At 47.5% G+C, this 23,545-nt stretch overlaps 3 protein-coding genes and 1 long non-coding RNA gene across 14 annotated transcripts in view; 2 read left to right on the forward strand and 2 right to left on the reverse strand.

Annotated features, from left to right (window-relative positions):
• Positions 1-11,857, reverse strand: part of PBX3 (PBX homeobox 3) — a 104,371-nt gene extending 92,514 nt beyond the window's left edge. The window contains exons 1-3 of one of the 7 annotated variants that reach the window (XM_064676504.1): positions 11,787-11,857; positions 10,732-11,321; positions 9,814-9,887 (exon numbers count right to left, since the gene is read on the reverse strand). In XM_064676504.1, the coding sequence (XP_064532574.1) occupies positions 9,814-9,887; positions 10,732-10,928 (271 nt within the window). In that variant the 5' untranslated portion in view covers positions 10,929-11,321; positions 11,787-11,857. Of the gene's footprint in view, positions 1-9,813; positions 9,888-10,731 lie in introns of all 7 variants that reach the window. The other 6 variants (XM_064676505.1, XM_064676502.1, XM_064676503.1 and 3 more) reach the window with 6 other exon arrangements.
• A 319-nt stretch (positions 11,858-12,176) lies between these two features.
• Positions 12,177-12,977, forward strand: LOC135424851 (uncharacterized). Its single transcript, XR_010435385.1, has 2 exons — positions 12,177-12,460; positions 12,597-12,977. It is a non-coding gene; the product is annotated as an uncharacterized LOC135424851 (long non-coding RNA).
• Positions 12,978-14,102: 1,125 nt separating this feature from the next.
• Positions 14,103-23,545, forward strand: part of MAPKAP1 (MAPK associated protein 1) — an 87,798-nt gene continuing 78,355 nt past the window's right edge. For 3 of the 5 annotated variants that reach the window (XM_064676509.1, XM_064676513.1, XM_064676512.1), the window contains exon 1: positions 14,103-14,223. The gene's annotated coding sequence lies outside the window, so the exon portion shown is untranslated. Of the gene's footprint in view, positions 14,224-14,322; positions 14,481-21,694; positions 21,795-23,545 lie in introns of those variants that run through there. The other 2 variants (XM_064676510.1, XM_064676511.1) reach the window with 2 other exon arrangements.
• Positions 14,105-14,773, reverse strand: SLC2A8 (solute carrier family 2 member 8). Its single transcript, XM_064677094.1, has 2 exons — positions 14,757-14,773; positions 14,105-14,579 (listed from the first exon to the last, which is right to left on the reverse strand). The coding sequence occupies exons 1-2, from the start codon at positions 14,771-14,773 to the stop codon at positions 14,105-14,107; spliced, it is 492 nt and encodes a 163-aa protein (XP_064533164.1).

Consider the following 23,545-nt stretch of genomic DNA (forward strand, 5'->3'; position numbering starts at 1 on the left):
TGGTGCCCACACCCCAGTGCCAACTCTGCCGCCCATGGGCTTGCTTTCCCCTCTTCACCCAGTGCAACAAAGGAAAGAAATACGAGGTAGAAAAACTGATACTTTCCACTCTATTTGAATAACAAGTGAAATCCTAAAAATCCCTCCACTGCATGTTATTACCAAGTGTATCTCCAGGTTTTATAGTGACAGGACTGTGCTATAATTTCTGAGAAAACCTCAGCATAAAGCTCCATAAACCCAACCACTCCTGTAATGTATCACCTTATCTAGTGCACAATCATTTCCACAACTTTTCATGTTAGTATAATTTGTTCAAAAATGGTAATAAATACATCCTTGAAGTCAAATAAGAATCATTGCACAATCTACTGTTACTTGTTCTTACTAGTGACAGTCAATCATGCTCCCAGGATCTCGCATGAAAGAAAATAAGCAAACATTTGGGTGTTCTGTAATTACAAACCTCAGTAAAAGCACACTTCCTTCTTTAATCAACAAATCTATGAAAGTGTGTTTGAAACAGCCTTTTGAGTGTGCCATCCTGCCTCAAACAGCCACCACGCAGGGGAAGCGCCGATCCCCAGCGACGGGAGCAAACGGTCCCCTTCTGTACTGAGCAAACCAACCACCAAGGCAGGAAACCCCAATACCCTTCTGCCAGAGGTCTAACCATGGATTAAAAAAACAAACATTCCTGATTAAAGCCAAGAAAAGGAGAAGTCTAAAGAATGCCTTATCTCTTCATCTCCAGGAGGCAAGATGGCTGGGGCTCACCACGACTGGAACGAAGGGGATACTGTAAATAGTGTTGATAGATTACCTCTTCTGTAACGATTTTAATTAGACCCAATACTTGATAAAAATATTTCTTTTTAACACACAGCACCAACTCAACACAACCTTCACTAAAAAATCTGATGGATAATATTCCCATTTTAAAGACAGGACAAGTGAGCTCTTGCATTTGCATCCATGAGGTGATGGCCGAGCTCCGGGTCTGCTCCAAGGTCACCACATCCCTGCTCACTGAAGTGCAAGGAAAGTTTCTACCCAAATCAACAGCAGCACCAGTACTCAAAGCAGCAATGCCAGGATTTCCTCTCCAGCACCGCCTCCTGCCGAAACAACGCCATCAGGATCTACTGGTACTGGGAAAGTTAAGGTTGGCCTCAGAACATTTTCACTACTTAGTTCTTTTGTTCAACAATCTGAAGCCCCAAATGAGCAGCTGGAGCCCAGCAACACTTCCTTTTGCTGCCTGTGAGAACTGACTTCACAGTGTCGGGTGATGTTTTGTTCCTCCCAGTATCAAAAAGGTTCACTATGACAACTAAAGTTTTGGGTTATAAATTCCTGATGGGATTCTTTGGGCCGAGCTCCGGGGAGCTGCGGGCGACCGGGGCCATCACGCTTCCCATGAAAACCACACCAGGGCCCCTCTGTGGGGGCGGGCGGGCGCCGAGGGCAGGCACGGCGGGCAGGGACCCGCAGCGCACGTGCCAGTTGTCCTGCGCTGACGTGAAAACCCCTGTGGCTGCGGGGAAACCGCCGTGGTTTGTGTCTCATGTGGTTCATGTTAAAAATTTCCCAACAGTGATAGACTTCAGCTGCCAGGATCAGGGAGAGCATGTGCATCCAGCATGAACAGCCCCCGCACGCAGCTCTCGGGCATTTCTTTATCCTTTTTCCTTTCTTTAAAATAACTATTGGGGCTCATAACAAGCACTGTCACTCCAGCACTGCTCCCCTGATTGACTTTGCGACAACGATCTGTGCAGGAGATGGGCACTCAAACAGCCAACGCTCTGCCACGCTCAGGCAAAGAGGACTAGAGAGGCTTGGGTTGGGTTTGCTCTGGGTTTATTTTTTGATAAATTTATGTTCAAATTCCAGAATTATTTCTCTGATTTTTTTTTAAACAGGACTGTAAAAAGAAAACTAAGCACAAAACTGTAGTAAAGCAATTCTGAGGCTGAATGAAAACAACACACACAAAAAAACCCCCAAACCCCAAAAAAACAGAGGAAAATTTGAACTAGATCAGAACCTCTCATCCTTGAGCCATCCTGGAGTGTCCTGCTACTGCAGAGGTCTCAGCACAGTGATCTTATGTATCATATATGCTCTAATAAATAGGTTCAATGAGTTGAGTTAAGGGCAGAGTTTAACTATTAACTCCAAATTTCCTCGCTCTTATGGCTGTAAGTCAATCCCTTAATGTTACTTTAACACAATTTCTGGCAGTTGAATAAAATCTATGGTCAATATTACAACCCCTTCCTTCCTAAAGGAAGGAAAATACACGTGTGATTTGCATCAGAAACGCTGTGGGTGAGTGGGGGTGACAAATGGTCACAGCCCTATTGGCCAGGAATCCAAGCCTTCCATTTGCCTTCAGCTGGTCAGGCCCTCGTTATCCCAATCCCAAAACCTGCAGAACTGGCACAACTACCTCCACACAGGTACAGTTCTCAGTACAGGAGCTGTGAGCAGGCAGAGAGGTTAGAATACAAAGCTGTAAGATATATCTAAAATAATCCCACAAAAATCAGATGACACAAAGAATTCTAATACTTTCCTTTTGTTAAGATACAGTAACTGAGAATACAATGAAATTCTTCATGTTCAGTATCTCCCATTAGATCAATTAATATTCAGAGAAAGGCTTTAACATGAAGTTTAAATAATCATAGAAGGAGAAAAAGAACCACCAATGTTCTAGAAGCTTCTCTAGACCTTTCAATCAATTTTATTTATATGCAAAACCAAGAGAAACTCAGAAAAAACAAAGCTCCTCCTGATGCTAAAGCTCTCAATTTACTGACAGGCAAATGGCTTCATGCTGCCACTTAATCTCATTTCTTGCATAATGCCCTCTAATTAGCATATCAAAGTGAATTAATACTTCTAGGGCATTAGCAATGGGAAAATCTGCTCCAGGCTTCACAATAGCAGTTAAGCAAGAGCCAAGAAATCCTCAAAAACACCACAAACCACTTTGCATTGCAAAACTGTTCAATTTATTTATCCTCTCTCTCTAAACACTTTTACCGCACACTGTTTTACTACTGTTCACCAAACAAAATGATAATTGCCAAAGTTACCAGCATCTGTAATGCCTGTTTAGAATCTTAATTTAGATTGTGTACTTGAAGCTCTCTAGATGCTTCCATTGACCCCGTCGTACACCACAGACACACTGGAAAACTGTTGTTCTTTTAAAAAATGCTGTCAGGATATTATTATTAAATTCCATTTTCTGCTTACAATAAATGATTAAAAATTAAATAATCTATGACAAAGCCACCTGCTGGACAATGAGGAATGAGAGATTGGCTTAAAATGTTGATGCATTACTGAAGTATAGCAAAAGGGTTTGACCTGTAAACACATGATACAAACGCCCCCCCCTTCCAGGTGATGGATTCCAGGATGCGGGATATTCAGTGATTCACATTGTTACAATCCATATGACTGTGCAACACACATTGAACTGATCAGGAACAAAAGAACTGAAACACCTAAGAGAGTATAAAATTAAAGTACATGCATAATGACTTTTACTATATGCTTTTATGCAAAACATGCTATTTTTATCCGATTCCTGACGCAATAAACACGTCTGAGATGTTACAATCAGAGATCAGAGCTTTTCCCCTCTAAAAAATATTTTCAGATTCTACATTCAATCACAGGTCACTTTGCAAAATACAAATTATAATTTATAAACAAGGTCTAAAAACCTCTGAAACTTCATTACCTTAGTGCTCCACATCAGTCTTTAAAAAGAGAAAAAGAACATCCAGGAAAAAAAAACCAACACCCAAACCCTACCCCTGAACCCTCATACTCCCAGCCTAACCCCAGGAAGGGGCTGGAGCACCAAGGGAAGGCCAGTAACAAAGAGTAGAAGAAAAGCCAGAGTCAGTGGGATTTTCTGCATTTCTGCTGCAACATGAAGGGGGGGAAAAAGTATAGGAATAACAAAATAAATTACGCTGGATATTTATCTGGTACTTTGAGCCTTCCTGAAGAATGTGCACTCCTGAAAAATATATAGTGTTCAAGGACCAGGCTGCATTACCTTTCCTATTTAAATCCCCGCGTCCTCCCCCGGTCCCGGCAGCTCTATGGAGGAGCTCTAATGTCCAGCTGGGCTGCACAATTCATCTGTTTGGCTGATGAACTACTCCAACTCTATAAAACCATGAACTGTAAGAGCTGACAGAAACTTTAATAATTTATATTAAATATTGATGTGAATTATTTACTCCATTCACACTTAAAGCCAGGCATTGCCTACCAGAGAAAAGCAAACGTGACAAAAGGTCAACACGCTGGTGAGAAAAGGCAGGCGGTGTCAGGCATGTGTTATCTGAACCATGCTGATCACCTTGATAAGCGAAGAGCATTAAACATGACTGCTGAGCAAACAAACAAAGCATTCTTCTCAGGGTGTCAATCCCGGCCCTCCGACAGCTCCAGCTAATTCCACTGCCACGCCGGGACCGCAACTCCGCTCGGGGCTCCGCTGGTTTGGGCTCGCTCGCGCACGGATTCACATTCATTCCTGCTGTTCATAAAAATATTCATCGAACCATCATGTGCACGATGTGCGAGGAATTGAAAAACAGCCTAAAATCCGAGGGCAGATCCAACCGGACTGCTGTGCGCTCCGCTCCGTAATCATTAATACAGCCTTCACCCGGATTTAAATATTGCGTTACATTTGTAACAATTTAGAATGTCTAATTCTGCTTATATTTGTCTACGGTAGACTGCAAATATCATTATATTAATGTTTCACACAAATCAATGTTTAAATTGAAAAAAGACAGCATAATATCCGTATCATACAACTTTTCTATTGAAAGCTGCAGGAACAGACCTTGATAAATGTGTTAAATCCTGTAAAAAAAAAAAAAAGGGACTGTTTTGCATTCCCTACATGCCATGATAATAATTTATCTCTGAATGCAAAAATTCCTTAACTTACAGCAAGCATCCTAAAATACACCACACGGTAACTCCTATAATCTGATATTTTCAGATAAGCGAGCAAATGTCGAATTCAAAGGTAAATTGGAAGGACATGAAAGATAGCTATAAAATAAAATAAATCACTGCTTCTGGTTAAATTAGTATTGACAGGTAGGGCCAAATTTATCCTCTACAGAGGGCAAAAAAAATTCTCAGGAACCACTGATCCCAGTACTTCAGGTAAAGATGGATTTTTAAATGCAGCAAGGAGCACCAGCGAAGCACTGAAGGTAAGTACAGTCACAGGTTCTATAAGACTAAATATCACGAATTTCTCTAATGCCCATAATCACCAAATCCCCATTTTCTCAACCAGAGAAGTGCCCTGGTAGAAATCCACCACAGAACTAGGCTGCTGATAATTAATGTGTCGGAAACAGATGACCAAACGACAGTCAAGACACTTTATTCAATTTATTTTTTCCTAGTAAGACATTTATGAAGAAAAGCAATGTCATTGCCATAAGGACAGTGCAAACAACCAAACGTTCTGCTGCACGGCATCATTTGTAATACATCTGCTGGCAATTAAAAAAAAAAAACATTCAAAAGTACAACCACTGGGTCGGTGACAAACCTTGGTACTGTAGCATGAGGAGGGAAACAAAAGCTAAATAATTGAAGCTGAGCTGGACGCACACAAACACACAGCGCTGACTTCCTCAGGTAGTCAGGGCACAGCAGAATATGTATTTAGCAGCTCGAAAAAAACGTCAGGACTGCACATAAATATTTTAAGCAGCTAAAGGAAGTAACAATAACATCACAGCTGATATTTAGAAAATAGCCAACACACACACACGCACACACATATATATGTATGCTATCAGTGCCATTTCATTGTTCCATCTGAATCCCCTTGTGTTCCAGCAGGATTGCCAGGATTGTGGGTTATCGTGTATTATTGCGAGTTGTTGTCACTAAATGATAGTTTACAAACACTGAGAAGTTGAAATTTGTGCAGTGCAAGGGCAGAGTGCTGTGACTGGATTTTTACATCCCCGCGGTGCCGACAGGGGTTAACAATTTCCAGCTCTGCCAGAGCCAAGGCAAAGCCAGTGCTGCTCCAAGGAGTCCCCTCGCCGCGGGTTACAGACTCTGCAGCATATTGACAAGGGGCGTTCCTGAGGAGTTGGGCCATGTCATCAATAAGGAGCTTTGCAGCCAGGCAGGGCCCGATGCAGCCCTTTAATCACTGGGACGGCAGTGCACAGCTATTTACAGTTGTAGCAATAAAAATAAAGGTTTTAGCTTACACAGGAACAGCAAGGAATTAACCCCGTGGTTAACGGCACAAGTTGTCTGGCTTTCAGAGCTTTTTTTTTTTTCATTCTTTCAAACAAAATTCTGAGTAAGGGGAGAACATTCTTAATGAACATTTTCCTCCTCTCTCTTTAGACATAAAAAATAGTTGCAGCAGCCCGAGTAGCCGAGCAGGCCTTTTGCTTCCCCTGCGGACACCTCCTGCAGTCGAGAAGTTCATTAAGTTTTATGATCTTCCCAAGTCAGTCCTGCTTATAAGCCTCACAAAGGCCACAAATCTGGCAAACCATCATGTATGCCATTAGGCTTTACTAGGAAATGAATGCTATTTAGGGGTGGTGGTGACAGTAAATTCGGGGTTGGTTGGCAGCTATCATTGTTGCTGCTGGACTTAGGGAAATAAATAAATAACTGTATATTTGTACGCGGATACGCACACGGATTCAGACGTTTTTATAAATGTGTGATCCTATCTGTACAAGTGATTTCTAAAGACAAAAACCCAAATCATCTATCAACACAATCCAGGACCTAATAATATGTTGTTCCATTGGGAAGTAATTGCAATTCCCTAGGACATTTTAAGACTACCAGAATTAATATATTTTCACTTCTTTCTTCATGAGAATAACCAGGACCACAGGTAGAGCAAGGTCCTAATGGAAGCTTAATCAAATCACCAATCTGAAGGCATTTTAGTCAGTAAAGAAGAGCTATTAAAAAAAACCAAAGGTGCAAATCAGTTTTTGATTCCTCCTGGCAGGAAGTGAGGGGATGGACTGTGACACAGGTATGCAACAGATGTGAGCGTGCGCTGCACGGGCAACTTCCCCGCTCCAGTGACACCCCAGAGAAGGGGTGAAACAGCAGAGCGAGTCACCAGACACTCACCTGCTTATCTTCCTATTTTATTGGAGGGGCTTCAGGAGAACTTTGGAATCATTTTTCTTTGAACTAATTAAAGCCAGGGGTGGCAGTTTCTTTACGAACACCATGCTACCTTGTGGTTGCCTCTCAGAATGCACACCACTATTAATAGCTGTAAAGCGCTTAAATGTATTATGCAGCACTTTTGAAAATGTTAAAAATGTTGAAAAAGAAATGTCAGGCTAAATTCAGTAACTCAGTGACTTGCTTTGTACATGGCAAATACCTCACAGGGAGAAAAAATAAAAATCTTCAGCTCCTGACCCTGTGTGAGGCTTTCAGAAATGAGATGCAACCATTAACCCTTGCAGGGAAGTGACAGAGTGGCTCCACCTAAACTGAGGATTCCTCCTCGCGCTCTCTCCTGGCCGGTCTCACAAAGTCCTCACTGACTGCACTGAAAAGTACTAATGTGTAAATAGATACATAATTCAACACAAAAATTACTTAAATATTGCATGACTTATTTCTGAGCAGACATGACTGCAACTCCACTTTCTGCTAGGCTCCAGCCTCTCTCCTCACCTCTCGGAAGAAGGCAGCAATAGAGCCATCATGGCAATTCCCACACCCAGGCAAACTTTGCTTCTGATCAATTCTGGAAGAATTAAACACCAGCACATGACCCCACTGGAGGCAGGTTTAAGCACTCGGACCACAAGACAATGAGGAGCCCCAGTGGGAGGGGGACACCTCTGCTTTAACTGCATCTCAGACCCTTCCTCGTCCTTCCAGTTCAGAATTGCTTAAGCCATTCCCTACGAAAACAGCTTCCAGAAAGAAAACAGGCTACAATTTATTTTCACATTTTCTTTGCTTCAGCACGCTAAATAAAGCCTGCACAGACATTTCACCTCAACTGTGAGACCCTGAGTGAAGGTCCCCCTCCGGGAACAGTTTTTGGTGGGGGTGTGGATCCATCTCCATCAATCACCCGGGGCATTAATCCTGTCCCTCCCGCGCTGCCGGCCTGGCAGGAGCGCGCCTTTGGGCAGGCAGACGCCTTCACTCTTTGTTGGTTCCCAGCGATTTCACAAAAGAGATAACTCGCAAACTTGGCTCGACTTCTTGCAGTATAAAGGCAGGATCTCAACTTAGAAGTTATCACTGAAACACCCCGAAAGGTTTCAGATCAGAAAGTCTCTTGTCAGGTTCCCTCTCGCCTGCGAGACCGCGGCGGCCTCACAAGCACCCTGTGCCAGTAATCCCGCTGCTGAAAGGACTCGGGCTTTCCTCGAAGCTCACCTCTGACATGTGGCTGACTACACTTGCCTTTCAAAACACCGAGGCTAAGCCCTCTGCAAATAAAGTGACCGCGGGACCTACGCCTGTCTCCTTAATTGAAATCTGCCTCCTGCAAATGTCTGAACAGCGAGGGCAGGCTGCTTTCTGGCTCCGGAGCAGGATGGGCAAAAAAGTTTAGGGAAAGGCAGGAAACAAACACAAGCCAAAGCAGGATGGAAAGGGCTTATGAGCTGATCAAGGCGGAACATAGGTAGGTGGGGAGGGAGGGCAGGAGAGGGATCATTCCCCTTATCCTGGGTAATATAATGCAACATAAAGCAGAATCAATCTTAATATTCACAACACAGTCAATACCCTAGTGCTTAGCTGTCAGCAGGAACTGAAGTGGATCCCCGGTAGCAAAGAAACCTTTGGACATAAAGCAACATAATTCACGGAGAACCGCACGCTCCGGGCTCCACAGCTCAGATTTGCAATGATTTCACATTGGGTTGTTTTCATCCAGTTTTATATTTTCAGTGTGGAATTAAGCAGAATGCGATTGAGGATCGCATAGTGCTAAAAAGCCAGGCAATGGCTTTAGCTATATGTGAATAAATGGCTATTTATTTTTAAATCCAGATCATAATGAATGTTTTTCTTATTGTTAAATGTTCTTATTATTCTCAAATGTGATTATTCTCATTATTCTTATTATCATAAAATTCCCTTATTTTCATAATACAAAGCAGTATACTTTGCAAATTTTCTTCTTTAAAAAAAAATAATTCTCTATAAATTCAGCGATGTGAAAAAATTGCAAAAAAATCCCCTAAAATGCCCCTAAGAAAAACACGGGGTTTATTCGTGTCGCGTTAATGTAGAGGAAAAAAAATTCTTTTTGTACTTTTGAGACGATTTTTGAGAATTTCGGCGTTTAAAAGCCCGGCGCCCGGGAGGCACCGGAGCCGCGCCGGGCAGAGCGGGGTCGGGGCCGCCGCGGGGTCGGCTCGGCCCCCCGCCCTCACAGGGCTGCCGGCCCCGGGGCTGCCGCCCGCGGTCACACCGCCCTCACAACTCTTTCACACGCTGTCTGGCGCTCAAAAGGCAGCGCGGGCACCCCGGGGCCGCGGGGGCGGCGAGGGGGGACCCCCGCGCCATTTCACGGCGCTGCCGCCGCCCCGGAGCGGCCCGGCCGGCGGGTCCCCGGCCCCGCGGGGCTCCCCGCGCCCGGCCCGGCCCGGCCCCCGCCCCCGGCAGCGCCGTGAGGGCAGCGCGGCCGCGGCGCTGCCCGGCGGCGGCGGAAGGCGGCAGCGCTAAGATGGCTGCGGCGGCGGCGGCGCGGGCGGCCCGTACCTGTTTTCTCCTTGATCTCGCAGAGGACGCTGAACAGGGCGGGTTTCATCCTGTGGCAGTTCAGGGCGTGTTTCCTTGAAGAGAGCACAGGACAAGCGGTTAACGCCGGGCTCCGGCAACATGGCGCCTTCCCGAGCCCCGCGCTGGGGCCGCGCGCCCCGGCCGGGGGTCCCGGGGCCGCGGGCAGCGAGGGGCGGCCGGACCCTCCCTCACCCCGCTTCACTTTTAAACCGAATTATCTTGGTGCAAACGCCGCCCTAACCGCGGGGATAAATCACCCCCCACACCTTGTCCCCGTCCTGCGATATTAGAACTGATTTATTAAGGAGGATGGGGGGGAGGGGATGGTGCAGAGTTAACATTGTTTTTGTATTTATTGTGATTTAATACGGCCAGGGTTTGGTTTGGGTTTTATTCACACACACACACCCCCCTCTCCTGCAGCAGTATCTAGTCAGGTTTATAATTCATCTGCCGCCACTTTGAGACAAGAAAGAAAGAAAGAAAGGGACAAAGTTGTACTTTTAGGGATGGCCGGCCGGACAGACAGACGGACAGACGGCGGCGCAGAGGCCGGTGTCCACCGGACAGTGTCCAGCGGGAACGGGCAGGGATCAGCCACTGCCTCCCGCGCACCACAGCAACGGCAGAACCATCGCATACTTCTCCATTTATTATATCTAATTTTTTTTAAGGAAAGAAATCATTAAATAGCAACTTTGGCTCTGCCTTGGCTGCTGGTAATTTCTCCTACGGCCCCAAGAAGTTGCTCTTAATTGTGAGACTCCGGGTCTCCGCAGAGGAGCAGGAAGAAGAGAAACAAAAACCACACACACACACCAAAAATAAAACTAAAAAAAAATAATAATAATGATAATAATTAAAAAAAAGGACAAGGTTTAATTAGACGAAACCAACTTTGCTTGTGCCTCATCCAGGCTTTGGTCAGTGATGGTCATGATCTGATGGAGGATGTCGCCGATGTCCTGCTTCCTGCCGTCGCCGTCGGCCCCTTCGTGTCCGTGGGGAGGCGGCAGGGCCATGCCCCCCTGCACCGAGTGCCCGGCCAGGTTCACGCCGGCCAGAGTCTGCAGCATCCTGGACTGATCGTCCATGGCTCCGGGCCGGGCCGCGCTCCGGGCGGTCACGGCAGCGCCTGCCCCGCTCAGTCCCAGTGCCGCGCTCCCGACCGCGCTCTGCACACACACCACAAAAACAAGGGGGAGAAAAAAAAAACCAAACAAAACAATAAAAAAAAAAATGTAGTATTTGTGTTTTGACCGGATCTCAGCTGTTTATTCCACTCTCTTCTCCTTCCCAGGGCAGTAAATCACTCTCTTCTTTAGTTACAATCTTCTTTCATCATCATCATATTGGTGCCTCGGATAAATGAGCTGAGCAGGTTTCTGTGAGGTTTTCCTGGTACAATCTTCCTCCAAAGCTTTTTTTTTTTTCCCCTTTTTATTTTTATTGTCGCTTTTTATGTCTTTCCCCACTTGTCCAAAAATCTTCTTTGAAAAAAGGCAAAATTAAAAAAAAAAAAATTAAATACAAAATCAAAAAAACTCGCTTTCAAATCCTTCAGAAGTTGAGAGGGTGCAAACAGCAAAACCCACAACAAACCAGCGAACACCCCCACCCCCAAATTGCAACATAAAAAAAAGCCAAGAAAACACAATCATAGAGGGGAAAAAAAAATTAATCGCCCTCCCCCCCAAATAACAAACGATCCCAAGTCTGTGCACGGGGGTGAGACAGCAGCAATCAAAAGTTTGAACTTGTGCAAAGAAAAGAGCGGAAATAACGGGGAAAGAACTGTAAAAAAATTAATTACACACTCTCTGCAAAGCAATGTGCAAAAATATCGGCCCGCCGGAATTTATGAGCCCCGCGCCCGGTGCCCGCGCGTGTTTTATGTTGTTTGATGGCCGCTCCGGTGAGGGATTGACAGGCTGCCAACGCCACTCACTCACCGCAGACGTGTCACCCTGTGAAGGAGCCGAGCGGCGCGCGAGAGGGAGCGGAGCGCGGGCCCCGCCCCGCCGGCCCCGCCGCCCCGCCCCGCCCGGGCCCCGCCCGCCCCGCTCCGCCCGCGCTCCTCCCGCCGGGCCCGGTGGCGCCCGCGCTCCCGCGGCGCGGGGGGGCGGGGCCTCGCGTGGGAGCGACGTCAGCGCTGGCCAACCGCCGCGCGCGAGGGCGGGCGCTGGTGGGACGCCGGCCAATGGGCGCGCGCGGGGCGGTGCCGCGTCCGCCCGCCCCCGGGTAGGCCCCGCCCGCAGCGGAGGAACTTGTGATTGGTCTGTTCGAACGGTCACGGGGCGGGGCTCGCGGCCCGGGCCCGCCCCCGTTGCCGTGGTGACGCCGGGCCGGGGCCGCGCGGCCCCTCTGGGAGCGCTGGGCCCGGCCCGGCCCCGTTCGGTTCCGTTCCGCTCGGTTCCCCCGCCGCTGCCCGGCCCCGGAGCTTCGGCCCTGCGGTGGAGCCCGGGCGCAGGATGGAGGCAGCTGCTGTGCCAGGCCCGCCCGTGCCCCGAGCGCAGCCCCGCGGAGCAGCTCGGGCCGTGCGTTGCCGGGGCTAATTTCAAATTACTTTTTTGCAAATCTGCACAGACCCCCGAAATGGGAGCAGAAAAAAGCACAGGCACCAAGGGTAATTAACACTTCATTCTCTGAAGGGTTATCTGCAGATCATTGCCACCCCACCCAAATTGTCCTCTCGTGGGACACCCCTCATGCAAGTACCCAGTTCCTTTAATTCTGACCTATTTTTTTCACACTTTGGACAGTGTGTAACACAGCTGTTACCACAGAGACCTCTCAAGGAAGGGAAACCACGTGTAGCTGTGATAAAGAGCCACAGTAGCAATTAAAATGATCCTTAACTCGCTCTATCTGTGGCGGATGGTTTCAGTGGAGCCATGTCCAAACCTCATCCCTGTCTGGCCTTCCTGGGTGTCTGCTGATGCCTCCAGCTCGGTGTTGCTCAAGCAGAGCTCCCAGCTCCTCTCAATCCCAGCTGACATCCCCACACCTTCACTCGGGCCCTGGATGCCATTGTGTGATCTGGAACCCTTTATCCATCTCACCGGGAATGGGAATGGCTCCTGTCAACAAGTCTGTGCTCTCACTGTTCCTCCTAGCAATTAACAAGTTCATTCACATTCCAATTGCCTTCCATTTTGATTATCCCACCATTGTCCAGTCTGAGCCAATGAATTCTCAGGGTCATCCAACTTTACTACTACTGCTACTCCAAAGGCATTTTATTATTGGTATTATTGCAAATATTTCACAGATCTGTTTGCATTTGGACCGAGTGCAAAGTCTCACAGATGGAAAGGACAGTTCCACTGGCATCTGAGCCAAACAGGATGGTGCTGCCTGGCCAGCCCTGGGCTCAACCCACCCCACAGGGACCTGCTCAGTCCCACCACGTCCACACAAAGCTGCTGTGCTGCGTGAATTTTTGTACTGTTTTGTGAGGCTGAGTCCAGTCATCCCAGAGCTCTGGGCCCTGCCAGCTGCAGCCAGGGGCTCCCTGGGACCTGCCCTGTGCTGGGGCAGCTCCAGTGCCTGCCCTTACTCCCCCACTGCTGCCAGACAATGTCACCTACTCTTCACAAGGACTTCTGCTCAGGTGCCCTGGGTGACACTTGTGCTGTGCTGTTCCCTGTCCTTCTCAAAGGCTGTTTTTCGATGTGTGCAGCTGCTGAGACTACCAGATCAGGCTTTCCTCTGGAATTAACCAGCAGTCTCATTACTTCCACGGGAGATTGTGGAGCCTGCACCAGCAAGCCTGGAAAGGTGACAGGGACACACGGCCACCGGGCCAGGAACAGGCACCGACAGGAAAAGGAACCCTGGGAGCACCAGGGAACATGCACGGCTCTGGGGGACCGGGGTGTGAGGTGGGGGCCCCTGAGGGTGGCCGGGCTCAGCTGCTCGCCCAGGCAGCCGTGTAGGGTCAGCCCAGGGCTACCCGAGCTCCGGGATAACCCACGGTCAGTCGCTGCCCTGTGCAGCTGTTACCTCTGTTTCAGGTTCCTCCCCTTTGCATTTGTACATCGAGTGCTACCCGGCAGGTTTGTTTTAAAACCATCAAACAAACACAAGCCTCACAGTGTTTCAAGCAAGAAATCGGAATTAAGATTGGCGCGATCCCCATCGGAAAAGCCTCCCGTGTGCGGCTGCGGGTGTCGCCGGTACCAACCCGGTGTTTCAGGGCCTCGGTGGCCGTGTGTGACTGTGGCGCTCCCGGTGCCGCTCCCGCCGCCGCCCCGCCCGTTCCGCGCCGTCACTTCCGCAGCCGCGGCGCTTCCGGGTCGCGCGCGGCCCCGCGCCCGTCCCGCCGGCCCGGACCCGGAAGCGGCTGCGCGGCCCCGGCCCGGCCCCGGAGCGGCGGCGGCGACGCCGGTAAGTGCGGGGTGGGGGGGGCCGGGGCTGCCGCTCCCCGCGGCCCCGCGGGCTGCTCCGCGCCGTGACCCCCGGTGGTGCTGCCCGGGCCCGCCGCGGGACCCCCGCCCGGTGCGGTGCCCGGCCCCGGGGGTGTCAGCCCGCCCGGGACATGGCTCGGGGCCGCCCCGCGGGGTCCGGGCCGGGAGGAGCCGGGCGAGGGGCAAACGGAGGAGCGGGTCAGACGAGCGTCCGACAGCGAGGGCAGCCGGGAGCAGGTGAGTGGGACGAGCGGCAGAGCGGGCGCGGGCCGGGCGGGGACCCCGCGCTGCGCTGGGAGCTCCGGGCACCCGCAGGGTCTCAGCCTGGTACCCTCACTTCGTGGGAATCACCCCTCACACCCCCCGTGCCCCTGTCACACGCACCCTGTCCCTTCCCCTGGCTGCTCCTGCAGCCCGCAGGGGAGGGCTCTGCCTGCCCAGGTGTTCCCAGAAGGGCACTTTTGACACGATCGCACCCAAATGTGTTGCTGGATGGGGCTCTCGTTTCTTCACCTGTTGGCGAGTGTCATCAGTCCTGGCGTCTGCACCGCAGGAACAACGTAATGGAGCAGGAAAGGTGTCCGGGAGACACGGCAATGAGTCGATTTCAGTGCTAGTGGAAGTTTGGTGATTGCCTAAATGGAGATGCCAGAGCCAAGCTTGGATTTCCTGACTGGGTTCTACACAATTTTAGGCGTCAGGGGGATTATCAAGTAGATGCAAGGCTGGGAATTAGACTCTCTCAGTTACGTTTCCAAATTCAGAACAGCTCCATTCACGGACACTTTTTTTGGGTTAGATTAAAAATAAATTGAGATCAGCGTCTACATATAGACTTGTACAGAAATAACTGAAGCAGGGAATTAGAACCAATTTAGTACGTTTCTGTCTCAGTCATGTTTCAGGTCTCTGTTATTACACTCTTTCCTCATCTGTTTGTTGGTTAAACTGTTTCACCCAGTTGCAACAAGTAGCAAGTGTTAAAATAACAAATAACAAATGTTAAAATAACAAGTAACAGCTGCGATCTTGTGTGCATTTCTTGTTGGATCAGCAAAAGCCTCAACAGGTGAAGCAGCCTGGCGCAGGGATCTGCCTTACACATTCTGTAGCAAGAATTTTGCTTCTGAAGTTGTGAGCATGAAAGTAGACACTCGTATGGAAAGGTCAGTTATAGCAACAAATGGGACATCAAATGAACAGGATACGAGTCACAGCCCTGAGTAGGACCAGCCCATCTCCCATGTGGCAGCTCTTTTTGGAGATCACAGAGTCATTGAGGTTGGGAAAGCCCTCCAAGACCATCAGGTCCAATCTTTGACCCATCCCCTCCTTGTCACCCAGCCCAGAGCCCTGAGTGCCACGTCCAGTCATTCCTTGGACACTTCCAGGGATGGGGACTCCACCACCTCCCTGGGCAGCCCCTTCCAATGCCCCACCACCCTTTCCAGAAAGAAATTCCTCCTGACGTCCACAGTTCCTTCTGATGTCCAAGGGCAAATGGCACTTGCTGAGGAAGGCGGGGAGAGCTCCCGCTCTCTTCAGTTCTTGCCTTTCAGGTGCTGGGAGGGGCAGGTTTGAGCTGTGGGGTGCAGGGGTGTGGGAGCAGAGCTCTCACAGGGCTGTTGGTGTGCCCCACACCCGGGACGTGCCGTGCAGGGAACTGCTGCCTCAGCTGTGGTAGCAGCAGTTCTCGAGGGCTTTTCTGTTAGTGCCTCTGACACAGACCCCAAGCTGTGTTTTAATATTAATTGTGTGTGTGTGTGAGCTGAGGAGCTCCATATAACTGTGGTGCCTGGCTGTTCACTGTCTGTCAGCTCAGTTTCTTATCCAAGGCAGCACAAGGGCAATCCCTGCCTTGTTGTATCTGAACCCGTTATTCTAAAAGCAAAACAAAGCTCCTTGAATATGTTTTGTGTGCTGTTGAAGGAGACAGATCCAAAATTAAAAGCCAGAGGAACGGCAGATTCATGTTTTGCTGGAGAAATGTGAAACTGTCTGGTTCCATTTGACATAGAGTCCCAAAGGGGCTGGAGGTCTCAGGCATTTTTAAGTAGGTCCGTGAGCATTTCTGAAATCAGAAGCAGCTCGCACCCTGTTATATTCTAAAAAAAAAAGTGTCATTTTTATGGAATAAAAATGTTTTCATGCACTCAGAAGTACAATGGCAACAAACAGAAGAAAATGCAAACCCAATAGTGTTTGTTTTGACAGGTGCTGCTGTTTAGTGCCCAAACCCCGGGTGAACCCAAGTGCCCAGCAGTGTCGGGGCCCAGCGAGCCCCTCTGTGGTGCCAGTGCAGAGCTGTGCATAGGCTGTGCTGAGGATCTGTGGGCTGGCTGGACCTACAGCATGTCCCAGGCTGTGTCCCAGGTCCAGCCAAGGCAACCTCTGTGAGCCTGGAGACCCCTCTGCGTAAAACCCAACCAGTGCAGCAGCTCTCAATACAGACAGGAAAAAGGTGAAGCTTTCTGCTTTGTTGGGTTTTTCAAGATTGAAGCTTGCATAGGTGTTTATATTTATTAGGTTTTTTAGGCTGTGGAATACCCCACTGAGAAGTGACAAAACAGAAGCTCTAGTCTAATCTTTGAGCAGTTCCAGCCTGTGCTTTCATCCTTCTGTCTGTGAGAAGAATTTATTTATCACAGAATTTTATTTATCACAGAATCCCAGAATGGGTTGGGTTGGAAGGGACCTTAAAGCCCATCTCGTTCTACCCTGTGCCATGGGCAGGGACACCTTCCACTATCCCAGGATGCTCCAAGCCCCATCCAACCTGGCCTTGGACTCTTCCAGGGAGGGGGCAGCCACAGCTTCTCTGGGCAACCTGTGCCAGGGCCTGCCCACCCTTGCAGGGAAGAATTCCTTCCTAAAATCTAACCATGTCCTCCATGAGTTTGAAGCCATTGCTCCTTGTTTTATTACTGCAGGCCCTTGTAAATAGCCCCTCTCTGTCTTTCTTGCAGGCTCCCTTCAGGGACTGGAAGGACACAGTTAGATCACCCCTGGGCCTTCTCTTCTCCATGCTAAATAATCTCAGTTCTCTCAGCCTCTTCCCATAGGAGAGGTGCTCCATCCCTCTGATGGTCTTGGTGGCTTCTTCCAGACTCGCTCTAACAGGTTGATGTCCTTTAGGAATAAATGTTCAAGCTCAGCAAATTGTTTTTAAAGCATTTTAGGCATATGAGTGACAGCTCATGTTCCTCATAAAAGTGCAGTTGTTGAACATGTTCCTTTCCAACTTTCCATGAAAAAGTCCTGTCAGCTTCACCCACTCCTGGACAGGGACTGCTGTTCCCCATTCCTGGAAAAGAGCCTTCATCAGGAATAAGAGTAAAGGGAAGTGCTAATGTGTTATTTAAAAGGTATTCTGTGTTTGTTACTTTAAAGTCAGAACAGTTAAGCCTCAAAAATTAACTCAAATACTCAGATATTTTTTCTGGATAGTAAATTCTCCTGTACACATGCACTGAAATTGGGTCATGGGGGCTCGGGGGTGGTGGGTCACCCCAGTGTGACCCTGCAGCTGTGGTGTGTGTCAGGGAATGCCTGCAGCCAGCATGAAAACCCAAGCATAATCAAGGCATTAGAAATTAAGCAAAGTGTTTGCACATATTTAGATGAGGCAAAGCCCAGGCAAGATGCTGCATCTCGGAACGGCCTCGATCCCAGCGTTCAGCACAATATCCGAATGAAAAATGACAACACTTTGTCATCTGTTCAAATTGATATTGCACTCTCGGCAGTGACAGCTGAAAAGGCCCACAGGTGCCATATAAAGAGGTGACCATGTTGTCATATTTCATTTAGGCATCCCTCTGCAAAGCCATAATTACCTAATTAGGTTGTTAATTAGGAGATTAGCATTTCACTATATTGATAGAATGCTCTTTGCAGGCATGAGTCTAGATACAGATTTGTCTGCCCTAATTTATAATCTCTGCATTTTTATACTTATTTATTTGCTTAAAATCTTGATGCAAGATAGCTCAGGTTAGTGGAGAATCAACTTGTCCACAATTAAATGAAGATTTGACAAGATCAGGAAAGAGGAGAGCGAACACTTTCCATACATACCCCAATATTTTCTCCCTCCTCTAAAGCTGAATAATTAAAATATCGGAATTGGTGTAATTTGCATCCTGATTAATATGACAACAAAAATATAGCCAAATTCCAAGCAGTTCAGAAATACAGAGCTAATGCCAGATTGATTTACAGGTCTGGAAATGAACAAATAATTTGTTGGAAGTTGTGTGTAATGTAGTGTTTGCTCATCATAACTTCCCAATTCCAGTCTCCCTTGTGAGAGAGCCTCTTTAAATGACTGTAAATGATTATTTCCTTTCTAATGATAGGACCCAGAGTGTGAGTGACAGCTTCTCCAGATAAGTATTCACTCTTAAATGCACTTGAGCTTTTGCTGAAACATAGACTTGAATGTTCATATATTGGAGTTCACTTTCCTTTATCCTGCATGCCCAGGGTCTGTCTGTGTTTGAGAGGTTGATTATTTGTGCTGCTGCAAATGCAGATAACCAGAACCATTTCTTTTGCAATTGCAGACAGAAGTTCACTGGGAAATTATTTCATATAACCTGAATCATAAATTTTGAAGTATGTTTGCGCCATCCTGTTCCTGCTCATATGAGGTTGGGGGGAAAATCAATTTTTACTTCTAATCTGCTCATCTTTTTCATTAGTTTTTAAGATCACTTTAAAGAGCTCCAGTCAGAGGTGTTTGAGTCCAGTGACTATGGAAGCCCTTGAGTGATAAGATGACCTGTAATGGTATATAATTCTTCCAGCCTTTTGTTTTGAGTTTGTTGGTAATTATTTTGGATCCAGGTCATACCTTCCACAAGTTGTGTCTTTGGAATATTTTTGTTTACCTTGAATTGTTTATTACTTCTTCAAGGAGGGCAGTGAATTAAAACATATTTTCTTCTAAAAAAAAAAGGAAGCTACAGCTTTGCAGAATAGGAGAGAGGAAATTTTTTCCTACTTCTCACTTCTTATTTTATAATTTAGAGAGGAAAATGTCTTGCAGGAATTGGCTTGAGAGTTTTGTGAAGAATTTAGAGCTGCTTTTAGCCATTTGAACTGAAGGATTCTTATTCCATTGAAATTGGTGGAATTTCAAAGTTGTAGCTCTTTCCTGCAGCAGAACATTTTTAGTTGCTTTGCAGTTTTCTCTGATTTTATTGTTTCTTACAGCTTGTTTAGAGGTCTGTGAGCAAATTTCGTTTGTGCTCTGTGTGATATATTTTAAAGCATGAAAGGCAAAAATACCAACACTTTGTGTGAGGCAAATATTTCCTGTACTCTGAGCAGTGGTGGATGCCATGGAAAGGCAGTGCTGCCTGGGCACTGTAGGAACAGTGTCCTCAGGTGGAGATGCCCCGGTGGCACCACACGGCTTCGGTTTCTGCCCTGGAGTCTGTGAACTCCTCCCGGGTGTGGGAGTGCCTGTTGGCACTAGTGTCACTTTGCCAAGGGAAATCCATAGTTCTGCTGGAAAACCTGTCAGGAGCCTGTGGGTGGGAGCAGGGCTGGGAGCAGTGGGTGGCAGGGGTGGGGTCCTGCCCCAGTGCTGGCAGGTTTGGAGGTGACACACAGCCTGGGGGCACCCGTGCAGTGTGGGGGCAGTGACGAGACCCTCGTGCTGGGCGGCGAGAGGGAGGGGTTTTATCAAATTCAACCATGTGTGTGTGAAACAAGCCAGAAAATTCGTTCCAAAATAACTGTTTTCCTAAAAGTAAGGTAAGCTGCACTCAGCATTTTTCATGCTCAAGGTCACTGGGTTGCTCTGAGAACAGCAGTGGGCAGGGGCTGACACCTGGTCGCAGTCCCCCCAGTCGGTGGGTCCAGCACGGAGCGGGGTCCCCGCTGTGCCTGCTGCTGTCTGTGCTGGATGGGAAGGATGGCAGTCGTGAGGTATGGGTTTAACTTGTCCTTTCCCCTTATCTCACACTTGCCTCGGTATCTCCTTGTCACCTGAGTAGGTTAACATGCAGATATGAATACTTCGGGTGGGGTTTTGGGTGGGGAAAGAGGAAAGCGAGACAATATTTTAATAAACACAGTGCATCAAGCAAGCGGGAGGGTCACAAGAACAGTTAACATGTTGTGATGATGAAGTTGCCTCCCCAAATTCAGCTGTGTGTTTAAGGTACAATCTGTATAGCTGCAGATCCTTTTTCAAGACCTTTGTGTCACCTCCTGAGAGCGGGCTCGTTTGTTAGCGCGCTCTGAATTCCTCATTGTGTGCCGGGTTATGAATGAGGCTGATCTGCATAAAGCCCTGCTTGCCTGGCTGGGCGAGTCTGGCGCTGCCATAAATATAGCCGTGGGGTCCTGGAAGAGGAATACTGCCCATAAAAATAGTAGACTGAGATGCAGCTGTCTGATTCTGCTGCAAAGTTCCTGGGAATCCTGGCGAGTCGTTCAGCCTCTTGATGGTGCAATTTGACATCTTTGGGGATGTTCTGTAGCTGCAGAAGACTGATGGGGGGCTGTGCTCCCCAGGGGCCTTGGGGCACAGCAGGAACACAGCAGTGGGACCGGGGAGAAGGTGAGAAGGCACATTCATTGCTGGGGTGTTGATCAGATAATGCACAGAAAGTCAGACATGAATAATAAAGATCAGGAAGAAAGTGAGGGGCTCTGTCCACCTGTGTGATGAATCACAGGTGTTTGCCAATCGAGACCCCGGCCTGTGTATCCTTTAGTACAGAAATACTGTTAAGGTTTGAGAGTTTTCATGTTACTTTTTTAATTTTTAGTGTTTGCATACAGTATGTTTGACAGCTGTCTCCAAAGTGATTTATTCAATAGTACAATATTATTTGTATAAGACAAGTATTAAAAGAAATTTTTTTTTAAAATTTGATTAAAGAATGTATAAGTTGCTGATGCTCAGAAAGTCCCTGAATTCCATTAAATTTATCTCCTTTGTGTGGATGCCGTGATGGTGTGTGGGTGTAGGAGTGCAGAAAGGGTGTGCTGGCAGATCTCAGCAGATCTAGAAATTGATCTTGGATCTGTAATTTTGCAGAGACTGATGATGTGGAGCCTTGGAGGTGTTTGTGTAAGATTTTGCAAAACTGAACTTTGTTTCTCTGAGTTCTTTCCCATCTCTGGAGGTCACTGTTCCTCAGTGCCATTGAATCATTTATCACCAGGAAGAACCTTTAGAATTGTGTAGGTTGCAACTGTTAAATCTGACATCAAAGTCTGAACTGAATTTTGGATTTTGTGGTCTGAACTTTTTTTCTGGATTTTTTTTTTTAAGGATGTTAACTGGTCAGAGAATTTCTAGTTAATATTAATTTATTGATAAATTAGTTTTAATATGTCCCTTTGAAAATTCTGAAGAGGAGGAAGAAAAGAATGTTCGTGTTAAACTTTAGAGTTTGAAACAGAACTTCTGGCACTTTCTCACCATTCAGGTTTCTGGGAAAAGCCATTGCACATGTACAGTTGGGAAGAAGCTTGGCTGATTTAGCACATGACTGTTAATGACAGGAAGTCGGGGTGCAGAGTATAAAGGTAAAACTCTCGCATCTGCTGTTACATGTTGTTAACTCCCTCAGCAGACATTAAATCATTTCAAGTACAATAATAGTGTGGGAGGTAAATTAACTAACCATTAACAATCTTATAAATACACAATTAACATGCCAACATTTATATGACACATTGATGGGGCAGCAGTAATTTTTGATTGGGAGTTTGCAGACCTTTCCAGTGCCTGAGGCTGTTGCTTATTTAAACAAGTTTTTACCGCTTGCAGGTACGTGTGGCCTTTCCTAATCAGCCAAGTAGAAAGAATTCAGTTTCAGGAACATTCTCAATGCACATTTTGGAATAGCTGTGCACTGTGGTTGTGTCTGTGCTCTCCAGCCACACCACACTGGTCACACTGGTCACACTGGTGCAGCGTCAGGGCCTCGAGCACATCAACGATACCTTCGAGTGGGACATTTCCTTGTGGCCTCTCCCACCAGGGACAGTAAGGGGACCTTTCAGGAGCAGCCCTACTTACTCTGATGGAAAGAGTCAGAAAATTAAAAATAGAGCATGGAGTCACAGCGCTGCCAAGGCTGGCAGGAGCCTCTGGGGATCCCATCCAACTCCCAGCTCCAGGCAGGACCAGCGAGGCTCTGGGCCATGCCCAGTTGGGCTTTGAGGGTCTCCAAGGATCCTGCTGGAGTGAATTTCACTAATAGCATAATTTATTACAATGTATGGTAGCAGTAGTATATTAATAACCGGCAGCATGTCAGGTTTATTTCTCTACCATTCCTTTATTGAATTCCTTCTCGCTGTTGGGTCTGTTGTTAAATATATTACTTCTGAACTTGTCTATATTTTTGAAAGCAGAAAGGGGACAGTCTCTCAAAAAAAAAAAAAAAACACAACAGTATTTGTGGCCAAGGGAGGAGAAAAAAAGAGTCTAAAATTCTCAAGGCTGTAAGTCTCTATTTATTGAGTGTTGTAATTAGAAGATGTCGATGCTTGCTGTGGGGAGGACACATCTAGGAATGGTGGGTTTGCAATTTACAACACACCTTCACAATTTGCTTTTGTCATGGTTAGATGAGTGTCCAAATAAAGGTTTACTTTTGCTCCCAACTGTTTAAATGCCAAAGCTGCTCTCTAGGCCTCTCTGTGTTAACACACCTTTCCATACACCTTTCCCCTTGGACGTGTACAGAGGAGATGGTGAAATGTGTTTGCTGCTCCTGGAACAAGCTTGGCTGGTCCTTTCTTCCCCTTCCCTCTGTTAGAATGTGCTAGGAGAAGAGCAGGCTACCTTTACTAGATTTTCATGGGATGTGGCTTTGTATGATTGAAACATTCCTTTTCCTGTGGTATTTTCTTTTTGCTGACAGCAGTTTTGCAAGGACAGGGGACTGTGGTGTTTCTGAGCTCAAAATCCCAAACACACACACTGAGCTCTGTAGCCAGGTTAAAGTGTTTTTCTCTGGTTAGAAAGGCAGTGGGGGTTTTGAACTTCTGGAATTTACATCTAGTCTTGCCCTGTGTGTGAGCTCAGACCGAGCCCCCCTGGCCTCCTCCCCTCAGGTGGAGGGGTCTCCATTGAGCTCCATTGAGCTGCCTGTGGCTCTGCTTGGATCCTGCTGGTCCTGCTGCCTGGGTTTGCTGGGCCTGGTGCTCCTGAAGCTAGTCACCGATGGACTCCCTGCCTGAACAGGAGGAATTGCTTTTTTTCTTTTCAGTTTATTTTCAGCAGGTCATTTTTTGATCCAGCTCACAGCTCCACAAGCTCTGGTGCC

Source organism: Pseudopipra pipra, chromosome 20, assembly GCF_036250125.1.
Source record: "Pseudopipra pipra isolate bDixPip1 chromosome 20, bDixPip1.hap1, whole genome shotgun sequence".
Taxonomy (NCBI): Eukaryota; Metazoa; Chordata; class Aves; order Passeriformes; family Pipridae; genus Pseudopipra; species Pseudopipra pipra.